General features: G+C 43.4%; 1 protein-coding gene across 1 annotated transcript in view; it reads left to right on the top strand.

Annotated features, from left to right (window-relative positions):
• Positions 1-15393, top strand: part of LOC140453130 (adhesion G-protein coupled receptor G1-like) — a 55848-nt gene that overhangs the window by 18068 nt on the left and 22387 nt on the right. The window contains exons 5-6 of the mRNA XM_072547542.1: positions 7057-7207; positions 8876-9004. Coding sequence (XP_072403643.1) covers positions 7109-7207; positions 8876-9004 — 228 coding nt within the window. The 5' untranslated portion in view covers positions 7057-7108. The remainder of the gene's footprint in view (positions 1-7056; positions 7208-8875; positions 9005-15393) is intronic.

Here is a 15393-nt window from a genome sequence, read left to right on the forward strand (position 1 = left end):
ACCTATTTTGGTGTCATCAACAAATTTAGCAATTCTGCCTTAGGTTTCTTAATCCAATTCCTTTATATAAATTATACAAGTTGGAAGCCCCAGCATTGATTCCTGAGGCACATTATTTGTAACACCTTGCCAACCAGAAAAAGGCCTATTTATGCCACTTTCTGTTTCCTGTTAATGAGTTAATCTTTGGTTCATATCAATGTATTATACCCGACACCCTCAGGCTTTATTTTCCTCCCTAACCTTTGACATGGTGCCTTTTCCACAGCACATGTTACTTCTTCAAAGAGCTCTAGTAAATTAATTCATTTTGTTATGGTTTCCCTTTCACACAGCCTTGTTGACTCTGCCTAATTATTTTCAATTTTTTTAAGCGCTCTATGATAATATCTTTGATCATAGCTTCTAATATTTTCGCTCTGACAGATTTTGAATAAAGGAATTGCATTAATTATCTTCCACTTGAACAGATATTTCCCCAAATCCAGCAAACTGTGCAATATGAGAAACGACATATCGACTTCCACTCGCCGCCACGTTTAAGTCACTTGGATGGAGTCCATCCGGACCAGAGAACTTGTCAGCACAAAGCTCAACAGCATTTCCCTCATGATTGCAAATTTCTTTCCATCTGTGGCCTATTATCCTGCCGTATCAGGTCTTGCTGTCATCACAAGATTGAAAAGATCTTCTGAGTAATACAGTGGTTAATGTTAGAAGATTATTCTAATATGAGTGTTTGAGGGAGAGTTGAGCTAATTAAACACAAAGAAAGGCAATACTGCCACAGACACAAAGATCTGGTTTCCAGTGGAGTCCTGGAGACTCCTATACCCATTAAAATGGTGGACACGACCCAGATGTGAAACTGTTGGATGCATTTCTGACAGATTCCATTTTCACTGGAAGGGAAAAGATAGCAGCATATGATTCAAACATGAAGGAAACCTAAAATTAGCAGGCCCCTTTAGACTCAGTGTTAAGTTCAAACAGACTCATTTTTGCCTTAGCCAGGATCTTAATCTACGATGTGGGGTCACGGTTTGTTTTTGAGGAGACTGAAATGCTCTTGAGGATAATGTCCATAAAACTGTAATGATGTGAAGTGATTTAATTTTCCAACCATGTAGAAGATCTTAATGTATAGGTTGTCTTTGTCATTGAGAATTGAAAACTGTTCTAACAATGACATTTTCCAAGGGCTATCACTATGTCACCATGAAATTTCCTAACATGTACTTTGCATTTCGAAAATGAAATTCCATGAAAGATATTGACATTTTGTGAAGTTAGTTTTTTGCATGTCTTTCCACAGCAATGTGACCATTGCAAGAGGGAAAATGGAACATACATCAAGGTTTCAATATCAGTTTCAGAAAATTGAATGGAAAAAATAATGGGACTTGGTTTAGTTAAATTTCCAACCTCTGATGTTTCCTCCTATAGGTATTGAAGCAGTCAGTGCAGAAACTAAAAGGGTGGGCATCATAATTTCAAGTCAACCTTGTTTTGAGAATTGTGCATTGGATTGGAAATTTACTAATTATTTAAGATAGGAAAAAGAGGGAAACCAGTTGCAACACCTCCTGTCAGTTTAACATTGTTTGTGGGAAAGGTACATGCATCTGATGTTAGGGCTAAAGTTACAGACTAGGAGGGTAGATCACCCAATTTAGAGTCCAATAATATTGAAGGGGTACATAGTTCTTGAAGACTGATGACTTACTCCAGACTGAGTTTGGTGGTTGTGTTAATTTCAGCATCGATGTGGCTTAAAGATGTCGATTGATGGTTTATCCATTTTTTGTGGAGACAGCAGCGATAGGTTGAGTTCTTTTTACAACCTTGGTCTGTGGCACGTGGATAGTCAAGATCAGCTGACAGGGTTCCAAACTTGCAAACTGGATAGAGAGAAAGCGAAACAAGGAGAACCCACTCATGCATTTCATCCCTCAGTGTCTCAGATGTTTGCCCAGTAAGGCAGCTGCTGAAACATATAGAGGTTTGTTGTCACATGGCATTCTCTGTCTGATTGCCCAGTGACCCAAGTGTGACACTGGTAAGCACAGTTCAGCTAGAACTTGATTCAATCATGGCTGGGAATTCCTCTCTCAGCCAGAATCCCATTGTTCAAATAATTCATCCTTGAATTATTGAATCATAGAATATCACTGGACAGAAGGAGGCCCTTTGATCCATTTGGTCTGTACTGTCTCCTGAAAGCATTGCCCAGCCAGTCCCAGTCTCTAGCCCTACCTCTGTACCCCTGTCATTCCATTACTTTCAAATATATATCCAGTTCTCTTTTGGAACCTGAAATGGAATCTGACTCCATCCCTCTCCCTGGCAGCACGTTCCAAATCTTAGCAACTCTCTGAGGAAAGACGTTTCTCCTCATTTCACTCCCAGCTCTCTTGCTGGCAATCCTGAAATTTCTGGTAAATCTCCTTTCCACTTGCTCCAGGGCTTTAACATCCTTCCTTAAATAAGGTGCCTGGAACTGAATACAATACTTCAAATGTGGTCTGACCAATGATTTACAGAGGTATGGCATCATCTCCCTGCTTTTATACATTCAGCTCCTATATAAACCCAAGGATCCTTTACACCTTCTCAATAACTGTTTCAAACTGTCTGACCACCTTCAGAGAATCATCCACATGACCCCTGAGTTCCCTCTGCTCCTGTACCTCCCCTCAGGGTGGTACCATTGAGCCTGGATTCTGTATCGTGATTCTTCTACCAAAATGTATCACCTCAAATTTCTCTGCTTTGAAATTCATCTGCCAGGTGTCTGCCTATTTGGTCACCTTGTCAATGTCCCTCTGAAGTCCCTCAGTATCCTCCTCCCAATTCACTATTCTCCTGAGCTTAGTGTCATCTGCAAAGTTAGAGATTTTACCCTTAACACCCCAACTATAAATCATTTGTATGAATCAGAAAAAATAAGGGCCCCCAACACCAGTCCTCAGGGAACAACAGTTTCAACTCATCTCCAGTCTTAGAAATGCTCATCTACACCTACCGTCTGTTTCCGACCTTGCAGCCAATGTCTACCCCATGCTGACAAGGACCTATCAATCCTAAACCTTTCTAATGCACGAACCATCCTGCCGTGTGGCACCGTATTAGATGCTTTCCACAAGTCCAAATGTACAGCATCCACAGCACTACCCTCTCCACTGCCTGTTTCACCTCATTAAAGAACTCAATTAAGTTTGTCAGATATTGCTGAAACTTGACAAAACTGTGTTGATTGTCTCTAGGTATATCTTTATCTTCTCCCCTGTTATAGCTTCCATCAGATTTCCTCCTATTGATAACAAGCTGACAGGTCTGCAGTTTCCTGGGTTATCCTTTGCCCTTTCTTAAACAATGATGTCACTTTGCAATCCTCCAGTTCCCCAGTACTAAACCTGTGCTTAGAGAGAGCTAAACAATTTCTGTCAAAGACTCACATATTCTCTCTCAGCAATCTAGGATGCATCCCATCTGGGTCAGGCAACTTCTCTACCTGGAGTGCTGCCAGCCTTTTTAGTCTTTTTGACTGATTTTGATGCTTTGCCAACATAATATCAAACACGATTAATACTATGATCGCTATTTCCCAAATGCTCCCTTATTTTTTTCTGATTCATACAAATGATTTATAGTTGGGTGTTAAGGGTAAAATCTCTAACTTTGCAGTCTCCACTTGGCCTCCCTCATTTCCTTGGACCAGATCCAATCCTGCTCCCTCTCTGTACGACTGGAAATGTCCTGTTCCACACTGTTCTCCTGAACACTTGTTTCCTGACTAGTCTACCCTAATGGTAATTGCAATCACCAACAATCACAATCCGACTTGTCTTGAAGATTTCCATAATCTGCCTGCAAATGTTCTTTTCTATTTCCTCACCATTATTTGGACATCTATAATAAATATCTAACAAGGGGTGGGTTCTTTACCCAGAGAGTGGTGGGGGCATGGAATGCGCTGCCCGTGGGAGTGGTAGAGTCAGAATCATTGGCAACCTTTAAGCGGCATTTGGATAGGTACATGGATGGGTGCTTAATCTAGGATAGAAGTTCGGCACAACATCGTGGGCCGAAGGGCCTGTTCTGTGCTGTATTGTTCTATGTTCTATGTTCTATGTTCTAAGGTCACCACTCCCTTCCAGTTTCTCACCTCTAATCATATCGATTCCATCACTGCTACTACATCATATCCCACGAGACAAATCTCTGTTTCCTGTCCCCAGTTTTGTTCACTATACTCCGTACATTTACATACATACAATTTACCCTGCCCTTATTTCTTCCTTGCCCAGTGGGAGGCAACCATTTCTTTGTTCACCGTCAACACTCAAACCTTCCTTCACTTCCTTTTCCTTGTTCTCCATCTTCTCTGTTTAGCCCTTCTCTGGTACCTCCAAAACTAGGTCCGTTAGTTAACCCACATCCTTGCCTTACAAGTTTAAACCCACACTCACTACACTATTTACTCTTTCAGCCAGGAGATTATTTCCATTTCTGTTTTGGTGAAGCCCATCTCCTATTTCCCAAAAGTGATCCCACTTGTAATAAAATCTAAACCCCTCCATCCTGCAGCATCCCTCAAGCCACACATTTACCTCCCTGATCTGCCTTTGCCTAAATGGTGAAACTCATGGCACAGGGAGTATTCCTGAGATTCCTGCCCTGGAGGTGCTGCATTTCAACCTACTCCCTAACTCCTGAAGCTGATCCTGCAAGACCTCCAAGCTATCCCTCCCTATGTCATTGGTTCCAATGTGAACAGCCATCGGTTTTTCACCCTCCCTACCAGAAGTTTATCCAGCCGTTACATTACATCCCAAATCCATGCACTCAGGAAGCAGCAGAGCATACAGGACTCACAATCTCATCTGCAAACCAGACTGTCTATTGCTCGAGCTATTGAGTCACCAACTGCTACCGTCTCCCTAATCAGCCTCTCAGCCCTTCTCTCTTTTCCCAGAGTACCTTCATGCACCATGGTATTGTGGTTTTCCTTCGAGTCATCCATCCCCAATTCAGTCACATTGCTCACTAAATAGGGATCTAAAATGTCAGACCCGTTAGACAGCTCCATGGAATCCTGAATTTCCTGGATCTGCTGTCTCAATTCCTTTCAGTCACTCACATGCCTGCCATCTCTACACTCCTACTGCCTGGCCATCACATTGTGGAGTGACCACTCTTTGGTACGACTGTTCTTTGAGACTGTTCTTCGATACTGGGTCCTCCACAATCCCCTTCTCAGTTGGAGTAAGCGAGCTGTCTTCCCCCAGAGTCCTCCTTGGTCACTTCTCATGACCGACCTCTGTTAGAAGCTCATTCTCCTGTTGAGCACAGAGACCTCCGCGATCCCCTTCTCAGTTGTGGGAAGTGAGCCAACTGCTCCTAGCGCCCTCCTCGATTGCTTGTCACTACCTCCACCTCATGGTGTGTCACCAGCCCCTTGAGTTTACCTGTTGGATTGTTTGTTGACCTTTGTTCATGAGATAAGGATTGGCACCCATTCACGCTCTTTCCAGGCTATTTCTCTTGGTGCAGCCTGGCAGACAGGGTCACTCCATTTCACTGGTTTAAAATGTAGAATGTACAAGTGATGGTGCTTTCTGTGACTGTGATCCTCAGTCAGTGCAATGTGGCTTTTGTCTTTAAAAAAAATGAAGACATTTCCCAACACGACCTTCCTCCTTGCCTTGGTCCTAACTGGCTGACCCCTTATTCTGTGACTATAACCCTCCCTACCATCCATCTTTCTTAGTTACAAAGTCTTCTGCTTCTACACATCAGGAATGCCCTCGATATCTTTCTCTGCCTCTCTATTTTATAATTAATCATGAATAAACCGGCTGTAATCGTATACTTTTATGGAATTACTCAGATAGACAGATGTCGTATCTCAATCATGTAAAACACTTAAATCCTGAAACATTTTAAAAATCATAGTTGTAGATTTATAGAAGAGGTAAAGTTGTCATAACCTTAGAAGATCACTGAACTACTCTCTCATGGAGAGAGATTACTGGAGGTGTTTAAACCTGAAGGTCCCCGAGGGGATGGGGTGTTTGAGAAGGAGGGTCAGTAAGGGGATTGAACCCATGGTCATGACATTACTCTGCAAAACAAACCAACCATCCAGCCAACCGAGCTAACTGACTCCCAGATCTATACATGTACACATGTAATTTAGTCACTTCCCTGAATCACATTGGTGATAAACACCACAATCTGTAATCCTACCAAGTGCAGCGAGTGTGCAGTGTCTTCCTACTTTGTTCAGTGCCATCCTGCATTTCCTGAAGCTTCTGATCCTCCCTTCCCTCAGCACTCCCCCATTGCCATTTGCAAACATCTACTGTCTTGTTGAATAACTGAGCTTCCTGGGAGCTATCCTTTCCCTCCTCTGGGCCTCAGAATGATATCTTCGATCAATTACTCAGGTTTTTGTTGTGGCTAATGACTGAATAAAGCTCATGGGTCTGATAAAGTCCCCCAGTGCCTCTGCACCAACTGGTCTGACCCCACCAGATATCTCCAGGCCAATTGATTGGCATCATTCTGTCTTATTTCATGTGAGTGCTGCATGTTATGCAGAGAACGTAATCAAAGAGCATTGTCTGGATGGCATTGTGCAGAACCAGGACATTCTTTGGCCTAGAGCAAGCTGCTCAAGGCACTGGGCAGATCCCAGGATGCCATCAGGAAGAAAATGTGTGAAATATTGTAATCAGGAATGCAGCCTCACATTTTGACCCGTACCAAATGAACAAACTGGTCTGGTTGCACCATGAGGACGTGCTGTATTTACACTGAAGATAAAGATCCTCATGAACCGGCTGTACAGCCTCCCCAAGGGCTTCAGGCCTCTCTCCTTCACCTCCTTCACCCAGACGGGCAGCTAGAGTGCAGTGTGGGCCTCAGGCCAATGCACTGTGTAAAACTATTTGTCCTGATGCAGCAAGTTATCCCGAACCCACTGCTGCTGAACTCCAGCCCTCCTTAACTGGCGGACAGTAACATTCTTCCTTTATTAATCTTATGCAGAGCTTCGATCATCTCAGGTTTGGAAAACAAATTACTGATTGGAGACTGTGAAATGGACAGACAAGTTATTGAAACAGAGAATGTAATATTCTACATTCAAGATACAGAAGCTGAAAATTTCCCAGCTCTCCAGTTCCCTAATGCAGATACGGTGAGTGTATGTGGAAATCCTCTCGTGTCCCAGTTAGAGTCCTGCTGATAGGACGAGTGGCTGGAAGTCATGTGTCCCCACTTTCTCTTCATAGTGCAGTCTCTCTTTCTCTGTTATTGCTCCGAGTTTGAACGTGTGACATTCACTTACTTTCTGTTCCACCTCCACCAAGACCATGCAACACACACACACGCGCACACACACACACACACACAAAAACACCATGCACCCAAACACGGACACATATACATAAACAAACACACATGCACATACACAGACATAAATACACACAAACACACTACACAACTGGGTGGAACAGTGGTTAGCACTGCTGCCTCACAGTGCCAGTGACCCAGGGTTGATTCCAGCCTTGGGTGACCGTCTGTCTGTGTGGAGTTTGCACCTTCTTGCCGTGTCTGCGTGAGTTTCCTCCGGGTGCTCCAGGGTCCTCCCACAGTTCAAAACTGTGTGGGTAAGGTAATTGGCCATGCTAAAGTGGGGATGTGATCCAGTGATGATCCATTGACCATATGGAATGCAGGGTTTCAGGGATAACACAGTGGGATGGATCTGGGTGGGATGCTGTTCGGAGGGTCAGTATGATCTCGATGAGTCAAATGGCCTGCTCGCACACTGTAGGGATTCTACATAACATGCAAACAAGTGCATAACAAACAAGCACATAATCCTGTGTACGTGCTCACACTCTTCTCCTCCCATATTCTTAACGAAGGGAATGAGTAAGGGCTCCATCCTGGTGCTGATTCAATGACCCCGTTACTGACCGGAAGATTGAGAGGGAACTGAAATTAATATGGTGGAAATTTGAGTGCAGCATAAAACTGTCGGTTGCTTTAACTCCATTTCAAACGGGACAAGTGAGATTAAAATTACCTCAGAAGTTCTCTCTTAAAACATTTAAAATTCCAATTCTGTTTTGAGACGAGCAGAGTTTTGGTAATGAGTTTGAACAGTTTGAGGGTGACCATAATTATATTTCTGATTGTGTGAGTTGCCTCTATTTTCTGGTCCCACTGTCATTTCCCTGATGTTCATGCAGGCCTCAGGCCTCTGGTACCATATTGTGAGGTGGAAGATGCTCTGAGTGCTGCTAAAGAACTCCCACAGCGAGTGTTAGAACTTCCACCAAAGGTCAACAGGATTTTTTAATAGAAAGAAAAAAATTGGATTTATTTGGCATTTCTCAAACCACTTTAGAGCCAGTGACGTACTTTCTGAAGTGTGGACACGGTTGTAGGAAACAGGGCAGTGAACTCATGCACAGCAACCTCCTCCAAACAACAATATAACAATGACCCAGATTACCTGCTTTTCTGATGTTGATTGAAAGATAATTCCTGAGCTCCTCTTCAAAATGGTGCCATAGGGCCTTTCACATCCAACCAGGCAGGGAGAAGGGACCTCCGTTTAATATCCCATCTGAAAGTCATCCCCTCCAACAATGCAGCCCCCCCCCCCCCCCCACCGCCTCCTCAGTACTGCACTGGTGGGTCAGCCTTAATTCTTGTGCTGAAGTCCTAAAGTAGGACAAAAGGCCAAAAGTTTGAAACTTCTTCAGCGCGTTACTCCTGAAGGGAAGAGGGAAATGGCATTGCAGATTCTTGTCAGTTAACCAAATGTATTATTTCTATTGAATGTAAAACCCAGGAGAATATCTCTGCCTTTGACCCAGCGATTAGGATCAGTCTGTCACCAACTCTCCTGGACAACATCAACATTACAACAAAAATGATACGGAGTAAAGTACTATTATTCAGGGATGCAAGACTGTTCCAGGTAATTAATCACTTTCCCAAGTGTGTAATGAGCTGTTGGATTTTATCAAAAGATACTAAAATAATAGACCTTTCTCCCTGTTGCTTATTGAGCATTTTATCGGAGGCGATAGTTTTCGTTCTTGTTGAGCATTATTTAAACAGTTATTGAACTCTTGCTGAGGTAAATTGATGCTTTGAGCAGATATTTCTTTGTGTGTTCAGTTCGTACACCGTCCTGAATGTGAGAATTTCCAAGGCCATACCGAGTAACATGAGCAGAGTACACCAGGGTGGGGGAGGGAATGGAATAAAAATGACCATCTTTGGTTAAAAACCTAATGGTAAAATATTTGTGCTTCAGGCTAACATCAGTCACTTTGTTGTACATCACTACACAAAAACAAGTGACCAGTGTGTTAGTGTGACAGTAAACACTGCAGTGCAGTGGTAGTGTCCCTACCTCTAAGCCAGAAAACCTGGTTTCAAGTTCCATCTGTTCCAGAGGTTTGTAATAACATCTCTAAAGAAAGCACCGAAATGTTACCTTTCTGATGGACAACAGCAAGGGACAGATTCAAGCTTTAGGTTTCCATTCAATCAATGCAACAATAACAGATTGCATTTAAATAGCAATCTGCCAAGGTGCTGCACAGTGGTGTGATCCACCAAGAATGACCCAGGGTACCCTCTCAGGTACGTAACATCCCCCCAATGACCCAGGGTATCCTCTCAGGTACGTAACATCCCCCCAAGAATGACCCAGGGTATCCTCTCAGGTACGTAACATCCCCCCAAGAATGACCCAGGGTATCCTCTCAGGTACGTAACATCCCCCCAAGAATGACCCAGGGTATCCTCTCAGGTATGTAACATCCCCCCAAGAATGACCCAGGGTATCCTCTCAGGTACGTAACATCCCCCCAAGAATGACCCAGGGTATCCTCTCAGGTACGTAACATCCCCCCAAGAATGACCCAGGGTATCCTCTCAGGTACGTAACATCCCCCCAAGAATGACCCAGGGTATCCTCTCAGGTACGTAACATCCCCCCAAGAATGACCCAGGGTATCCTCTCAGGTATGTAACATCCCCCCAAGAATGACCCAGAGTATCCTCTCAGGTATGTAACATCCCCCCAAGAATGACCCAGGGTATCCTCTCAGGAATGTAACATCCCCCCAAGAATGACCCAGGGTATCCTCTCAGGTATGTAACATCCCCCCAAGAATGACCCAGGGTATCCTCTCAGGTATGTAACATCCCCCCAAGAATGACCCAGGGTATCCTCTCAGGTATGTAACAGCCCCTTCATGTTCTTGAAGATGAGAGTGCTCCAAAGTACAGGGAGTTCTTACTTATCGAGTCTCCCACTTTAGTGTGATCATCAGTGATGGTCATTGTCAGAGAGCGTGGAGTGAGGCCTGGTGTGAGGATCTTGGAACCAGTTTGTATCATAACTGCAGAGACAGTATGGGTTTACTGATGGACACAGGTCCAGGGATTGTGATGTCCAATTAATCCATGCCTGTTGATTGAGGTGGAGACCGGATATCAGTTTTGTGCTACCTCATTTCCATTGTTGCTACATACATCCACTGCCCCGTGGCTGATCATTGGCTAAACAGATCAGTAAAGGTTCCAGTATCATGTGTGTCAAACATAGTCTAAAGCCAGTGTCCACTTCGAGATGGGGAGATGCTCTTTGGCTGCAGATGGTGCTGAGACCATTCAAACATCAGGGTTGTGGAACAGTCAACCGTGCTGATCCTCGGGGACAGCATGGATCAAACTTTCAGATATGCACTGCAAATCTTATTGGAAGAGGTATTGAAAAGAAGAGATGTCATGAATAGGAGAGGTTCACTGTGTACTCAGGGTGACAGAATCCCTCAGTCACATCTCAAATCATCAGAGACCCACCACCCACTAACACACAATAACCATCAGTAAAGACACAGCCTTAACGCACACACGTTATCCCTCATCCACACACACTTCACACTATTATAATACTCACAACTTTGACACACTGCCAGCTATTCAATCAGAACAGCTGCATCAGCATTGCATGTTACTCACGGACACACTCGCTTCATTCTTGCAGGACAGGGTGGGTCACAGATGAGGAGGCAGGAAGTGGGGGGAGAGGCCCCTGTGTGTTTCAGCTGCTCTGGAGGAGGCAGCATCAGCCCTTGTGTCGGCTTTTACTCTTGTTTTGTGGGGAAAGTAAACAATGTGACGGTCAGTGACAGAGAACCAATAAGGAATCTCTGACTTGGAAGTGGAGTTAAAATTCTAGGTACAAAAACAGAAGTTGCTGGAAAAGCTCAGCAGGTCTGGTAACATCTGCAGAGAGAAATCAGAGTTAATGTTTCTGGAAACCGGACCCGAAACGTTAAGTCTGATTTCTCTTCACAGATGCTGCCAGACCTGCTGAACTTTCTCTGTTTTTGTTTCTGATTTACAGCATCTGCAGTTCTTTCGGTTTTTATTTTGAAATTCTTGGTATTGCTTGTGAATGATTTGTTCACATCCAGCCTGAACAGAAAGGGGCTGCCTCATTCCAGATATCTGTCTTGTTCTTCCACTTCTCCCTTCCCATTCTTACGCCTGTTCCTCAACTTCTCAACTCAGAGGGGACATCGAAAGCCTCATGATGACGTTGGATCACTATAAACCCAGCGGCCTTCTTCTGTAGTCTGGTCTATCAGAGTCTCTGTCTGAGCTTGTTACAGGAGTCTATTGTGTGATCTTGCATTCAGGTATTCTCATTATAACAAACATACTGCAGACCAGGACAAATCCTGACACCTGCTCAGCTGGAGATTACAGGGCTCTTCCACAACAGTTCAGGACATTGCTTCAGGACATCAATGGTCTGTTCTAAAGAATGGGAGCATGTCAAATGTCATGTGCACATGTGCAAGGTTCCCATCTGGAGTCGTGGGCCATATCATGGGGAGGTCATCCTGCTGATCATTAACCAATCTTTGCATTGCCAGGATAATGGGCACAGATGGCACAGAGGACTGCCACAGAATGAATGTGTCAGAATTGCTGCCAGGATAATGGACATGTACCTGAAAGATACGTTACCTGTGGTCACACAGCAGACCCACATTGAGGGAGTGGAATTACTTTCAGCTCAGGGAAATGGTAAAATGTAAACTGTACTCATACACAAGGCACTGTGTGTCAGCTCATTGAGAAACCCGCACTGTGTAAAGGCTGCAATCCAAAGAAATCCTTCAATTTGTTCCACCTTCAAGAGGGACCGGGATGAATTTCATTCCCTTTGAACGGAGAGTCTCTCTCATGCAGGAGTATACTGAAAACTGCAAGCTGTTGCAGCCTCAGGGAAAGTCAGAGCCACAGTCCAATTGATGCCTATTATTAATGCTGTCCCTGCTTAGCTCTGAGGTTGAGCTGCAATCGTTGGTAAATTACAGTCACAATCCTTTTTAGTGAAATAATCACAAATTGTTTTCATCGCTAAAATTCAGGGAGAAATTGCTTCCAAACCATCCTGAGCTGACATGGTATCTGTTTGAAAGCCGTGTCCCTTTTCTCATGGTTACGTCTCTGTTCATTTTCCCCGTCATGATGAAGCTTCCCAGGCCCCACTGTGTCTGATGACAACGATTTAATACAGTAAAATCCACCAAAAAAACTCAGCACTATCCAGATCACTCCCTGTACAACTCCCTGTACAACTCTTTGTACCACTCTTTGTACCACTCCCTGTACAACCCCCTGTGTCACTTCCTGAATCACTCCTTGTATCACTCCCTTTACCACTCCCTGTACCACTCCCTGTACCACTCCCTGTATTAGTCCCTGTACCACTCCCTGTACCACTTCCTGTACCACTCCCTGTATTAGTCCCTGTACCACTCCCTGTACCACTTCCTGTACCACTCCCTGTATTACTCCCTGTATTAGTCCCTGTACCACTCCCTGTACCACTCCCTGAACCACTCCTTGTATCTATTAACAAGAATGGAAAGATGCTCAAATGCACAAAATTGTAGCATCAGCCAGAAAGAATACAGCAATCCTACAATTAACTCAGAAGACTTGAAGTAGCACAGGTGATGATCTTAATGTTGTGTTCAGGGTGAACCATGGGGTCGGCTGGATGATGGAACTCCAAAGTGGCAGCACTGGTGTCAAATCGCTGCTACTCACTGACTGACATCATGATCTATCTCCTGTCGATGATGCTGGTGATCATTAGGTACATGCACACAAACTCTTCAATGAATATGGTATCTCCTGTGCTCCTGTTGGAAGTGTGTGTGCACAACCTTGGTACATTTTCAAAACTTGAGAGGACTCATGGTACTGCTTGTATCCCGCAAGGAGATCTGCTGTCACGCTATGCAACACCCTTCTGACTTGTACCATCCTCCCATATCCACTATATCTAACCTGCAACCCCTCTCTGACATCTTTCATTGAGTCTACCACCGATGATGCCTCTTTCTGCAGCCCCCACTTTGCCCTTCAGAAGAAACCTTTCTGGCTTTTCAGTTCTGATCCAATCACTGAAATACTGACACTTTCTTTTCTGGGTGTCACATTTTAGAGTTCTTTTTGCTCTTGAAATGTCAACCCCCTCTCCATTTTCAATGTGGTTTCTGTATGACAATCTGAGCATGTGTTTTATTAGATACATTCCAAAGGCCTCTGTTTTCTTCCATAGATCCTAATGTATTGTCCAGGTTTCTGAGAGAAAGGGGAACGTGAATGGAATGGAACATCTTCTGAAGTTTTTTCCTTGCTTTACGTTTGAACTTTTATATTGTTCTGTCATACTTTATCTTCACAAAATTACTCCTGCCTATCTCTATCCTCCTTCAACCTTCTGCATCATATTTGTAATCTATGGTTGTCATTTGGCAGAAATGGACATAGTTTTCCACTTATTCCAGTGTGACATTGCCCTGGTTTCATTAAATATATTCTATTCTTGTTTTTGACTTTTGGTTGTTCATACTTAATCCATATTCTCGACATTTTCTCGATCTTAGAAATCAACCTGTTCAGGGATGTTATTACATACCTCGGGAGCAGGTGGGACTTGAGCCCGGGTTAATCCATATTCTAAACTTCTATTTTTCACCTGTTCTATAATATTTCCCTTCTTCTGATTCTGTAAGTCGTGTTGTCAGCATACTCCAAGTTCGTTAAGTATAAAGAACAAAGAGAATGAAAGAACAAAGAACAATCCAGCACAGGAACAGACCTTTCAGCCCTCCAAGCCTGTGCTGACACATTTTGCCCTTCCATACTAAAACTGCCTTCACTTACAGAAACAGTATCCCTCTATTCCCTTCCTATTCACGTATTGGGACAGGTGTATCTTCGATGTTGTTATTGTGTCTGCTTCCACCACCTCCTCAGGCAGAGTGTTCCAAACACTCACCACCCTTTGTGTGAAAACCTTACCCCCCACATCTCGAATGTACTCACCTCCAGTTTCTACTCCTGGAAGCACACCTAATTTTCTACATATATGTTCTGTGAACTGATTGAAACGTTTTGGCTCCAGTATCCTGTATTGTTAAGCTCCTCTCTTCAATGTGAAATATATCTGATTGTCCCTCTTCTAGTCTAACGTTCAGAGTCTGGATAAATCACTTTTCCTTACTCTCAATGATACATTTCAGCAACACACCAATTAATTTTTGGTGATAAAAACGATGCAGTGCTTGTATATATCAGAGATTGTCCTGAGGTTAAATATTCCATGCCTTCTTCCTATTCCAGGGCTAAAACATGACTGTGTTTCTCCAATGGCTGCTTCAAATGGGGCTTTTATACCTTTTTATTATGATTTTTGAAATGTCTTTAATAAGATGACTTAAAAATTATCATTCTAAAATGATTGCACTCCAGTCCTTTAGGCTGCTTGGTTCATGAACAATGAACACTTCAACCAACTTAGAACGTGTTCTTTGGTCTATATTTAATTCCAACCTCTTGTTATCCCTTTTAATTCTATTTCTCTCGGGACTTTTGAATGGTATGTTCTTATTTCATCTATACTTGAAGTTTTTTCCTGTACTCATCAATTTGAAAGCATTCTATAATCTCTGATGCCAATGTTTTGTCCAGCATTTTCCTCTTGAATTTATATTCCTCAATTTGCATGATTGTCTTGCTACTGCATCACTTTCAAACAATATTTGACCAGCTTTGTCTTCCATTGTTTGTTGTTATCCCTTTCTATCTGTGAACAATGTCTCGTGCCTAACTCTCATTTTGTGGTTTCTTTCCAGCTCCAACATTTCCCCACACATCTTTGCCTCCATGCAGAGGGTTTTCTTTTCAATTCCATCGTACTCTCTTTGGTTTCTCCCCTTTCTGCCATCCTTGCTGGGTTCTCATCTCTCATCCAGTTCA

The sequence above is a fragment of the Chiloscyllium punctatum genome, chromosome 26, assembly GCF_047496795.1.
Source record: "Chiloscyllium punctatum isolate Juve2018m chromosome 26, sChiPun1.3, whole genome shotgun sequence".
Lineage (NCBI taxonomy): Eukaryota > Metazoa > Chordata > Chondrichthyes > Orectolobiformes > Hemiscylliidae > Chiloscyllium > Chiloscyllium punctatum.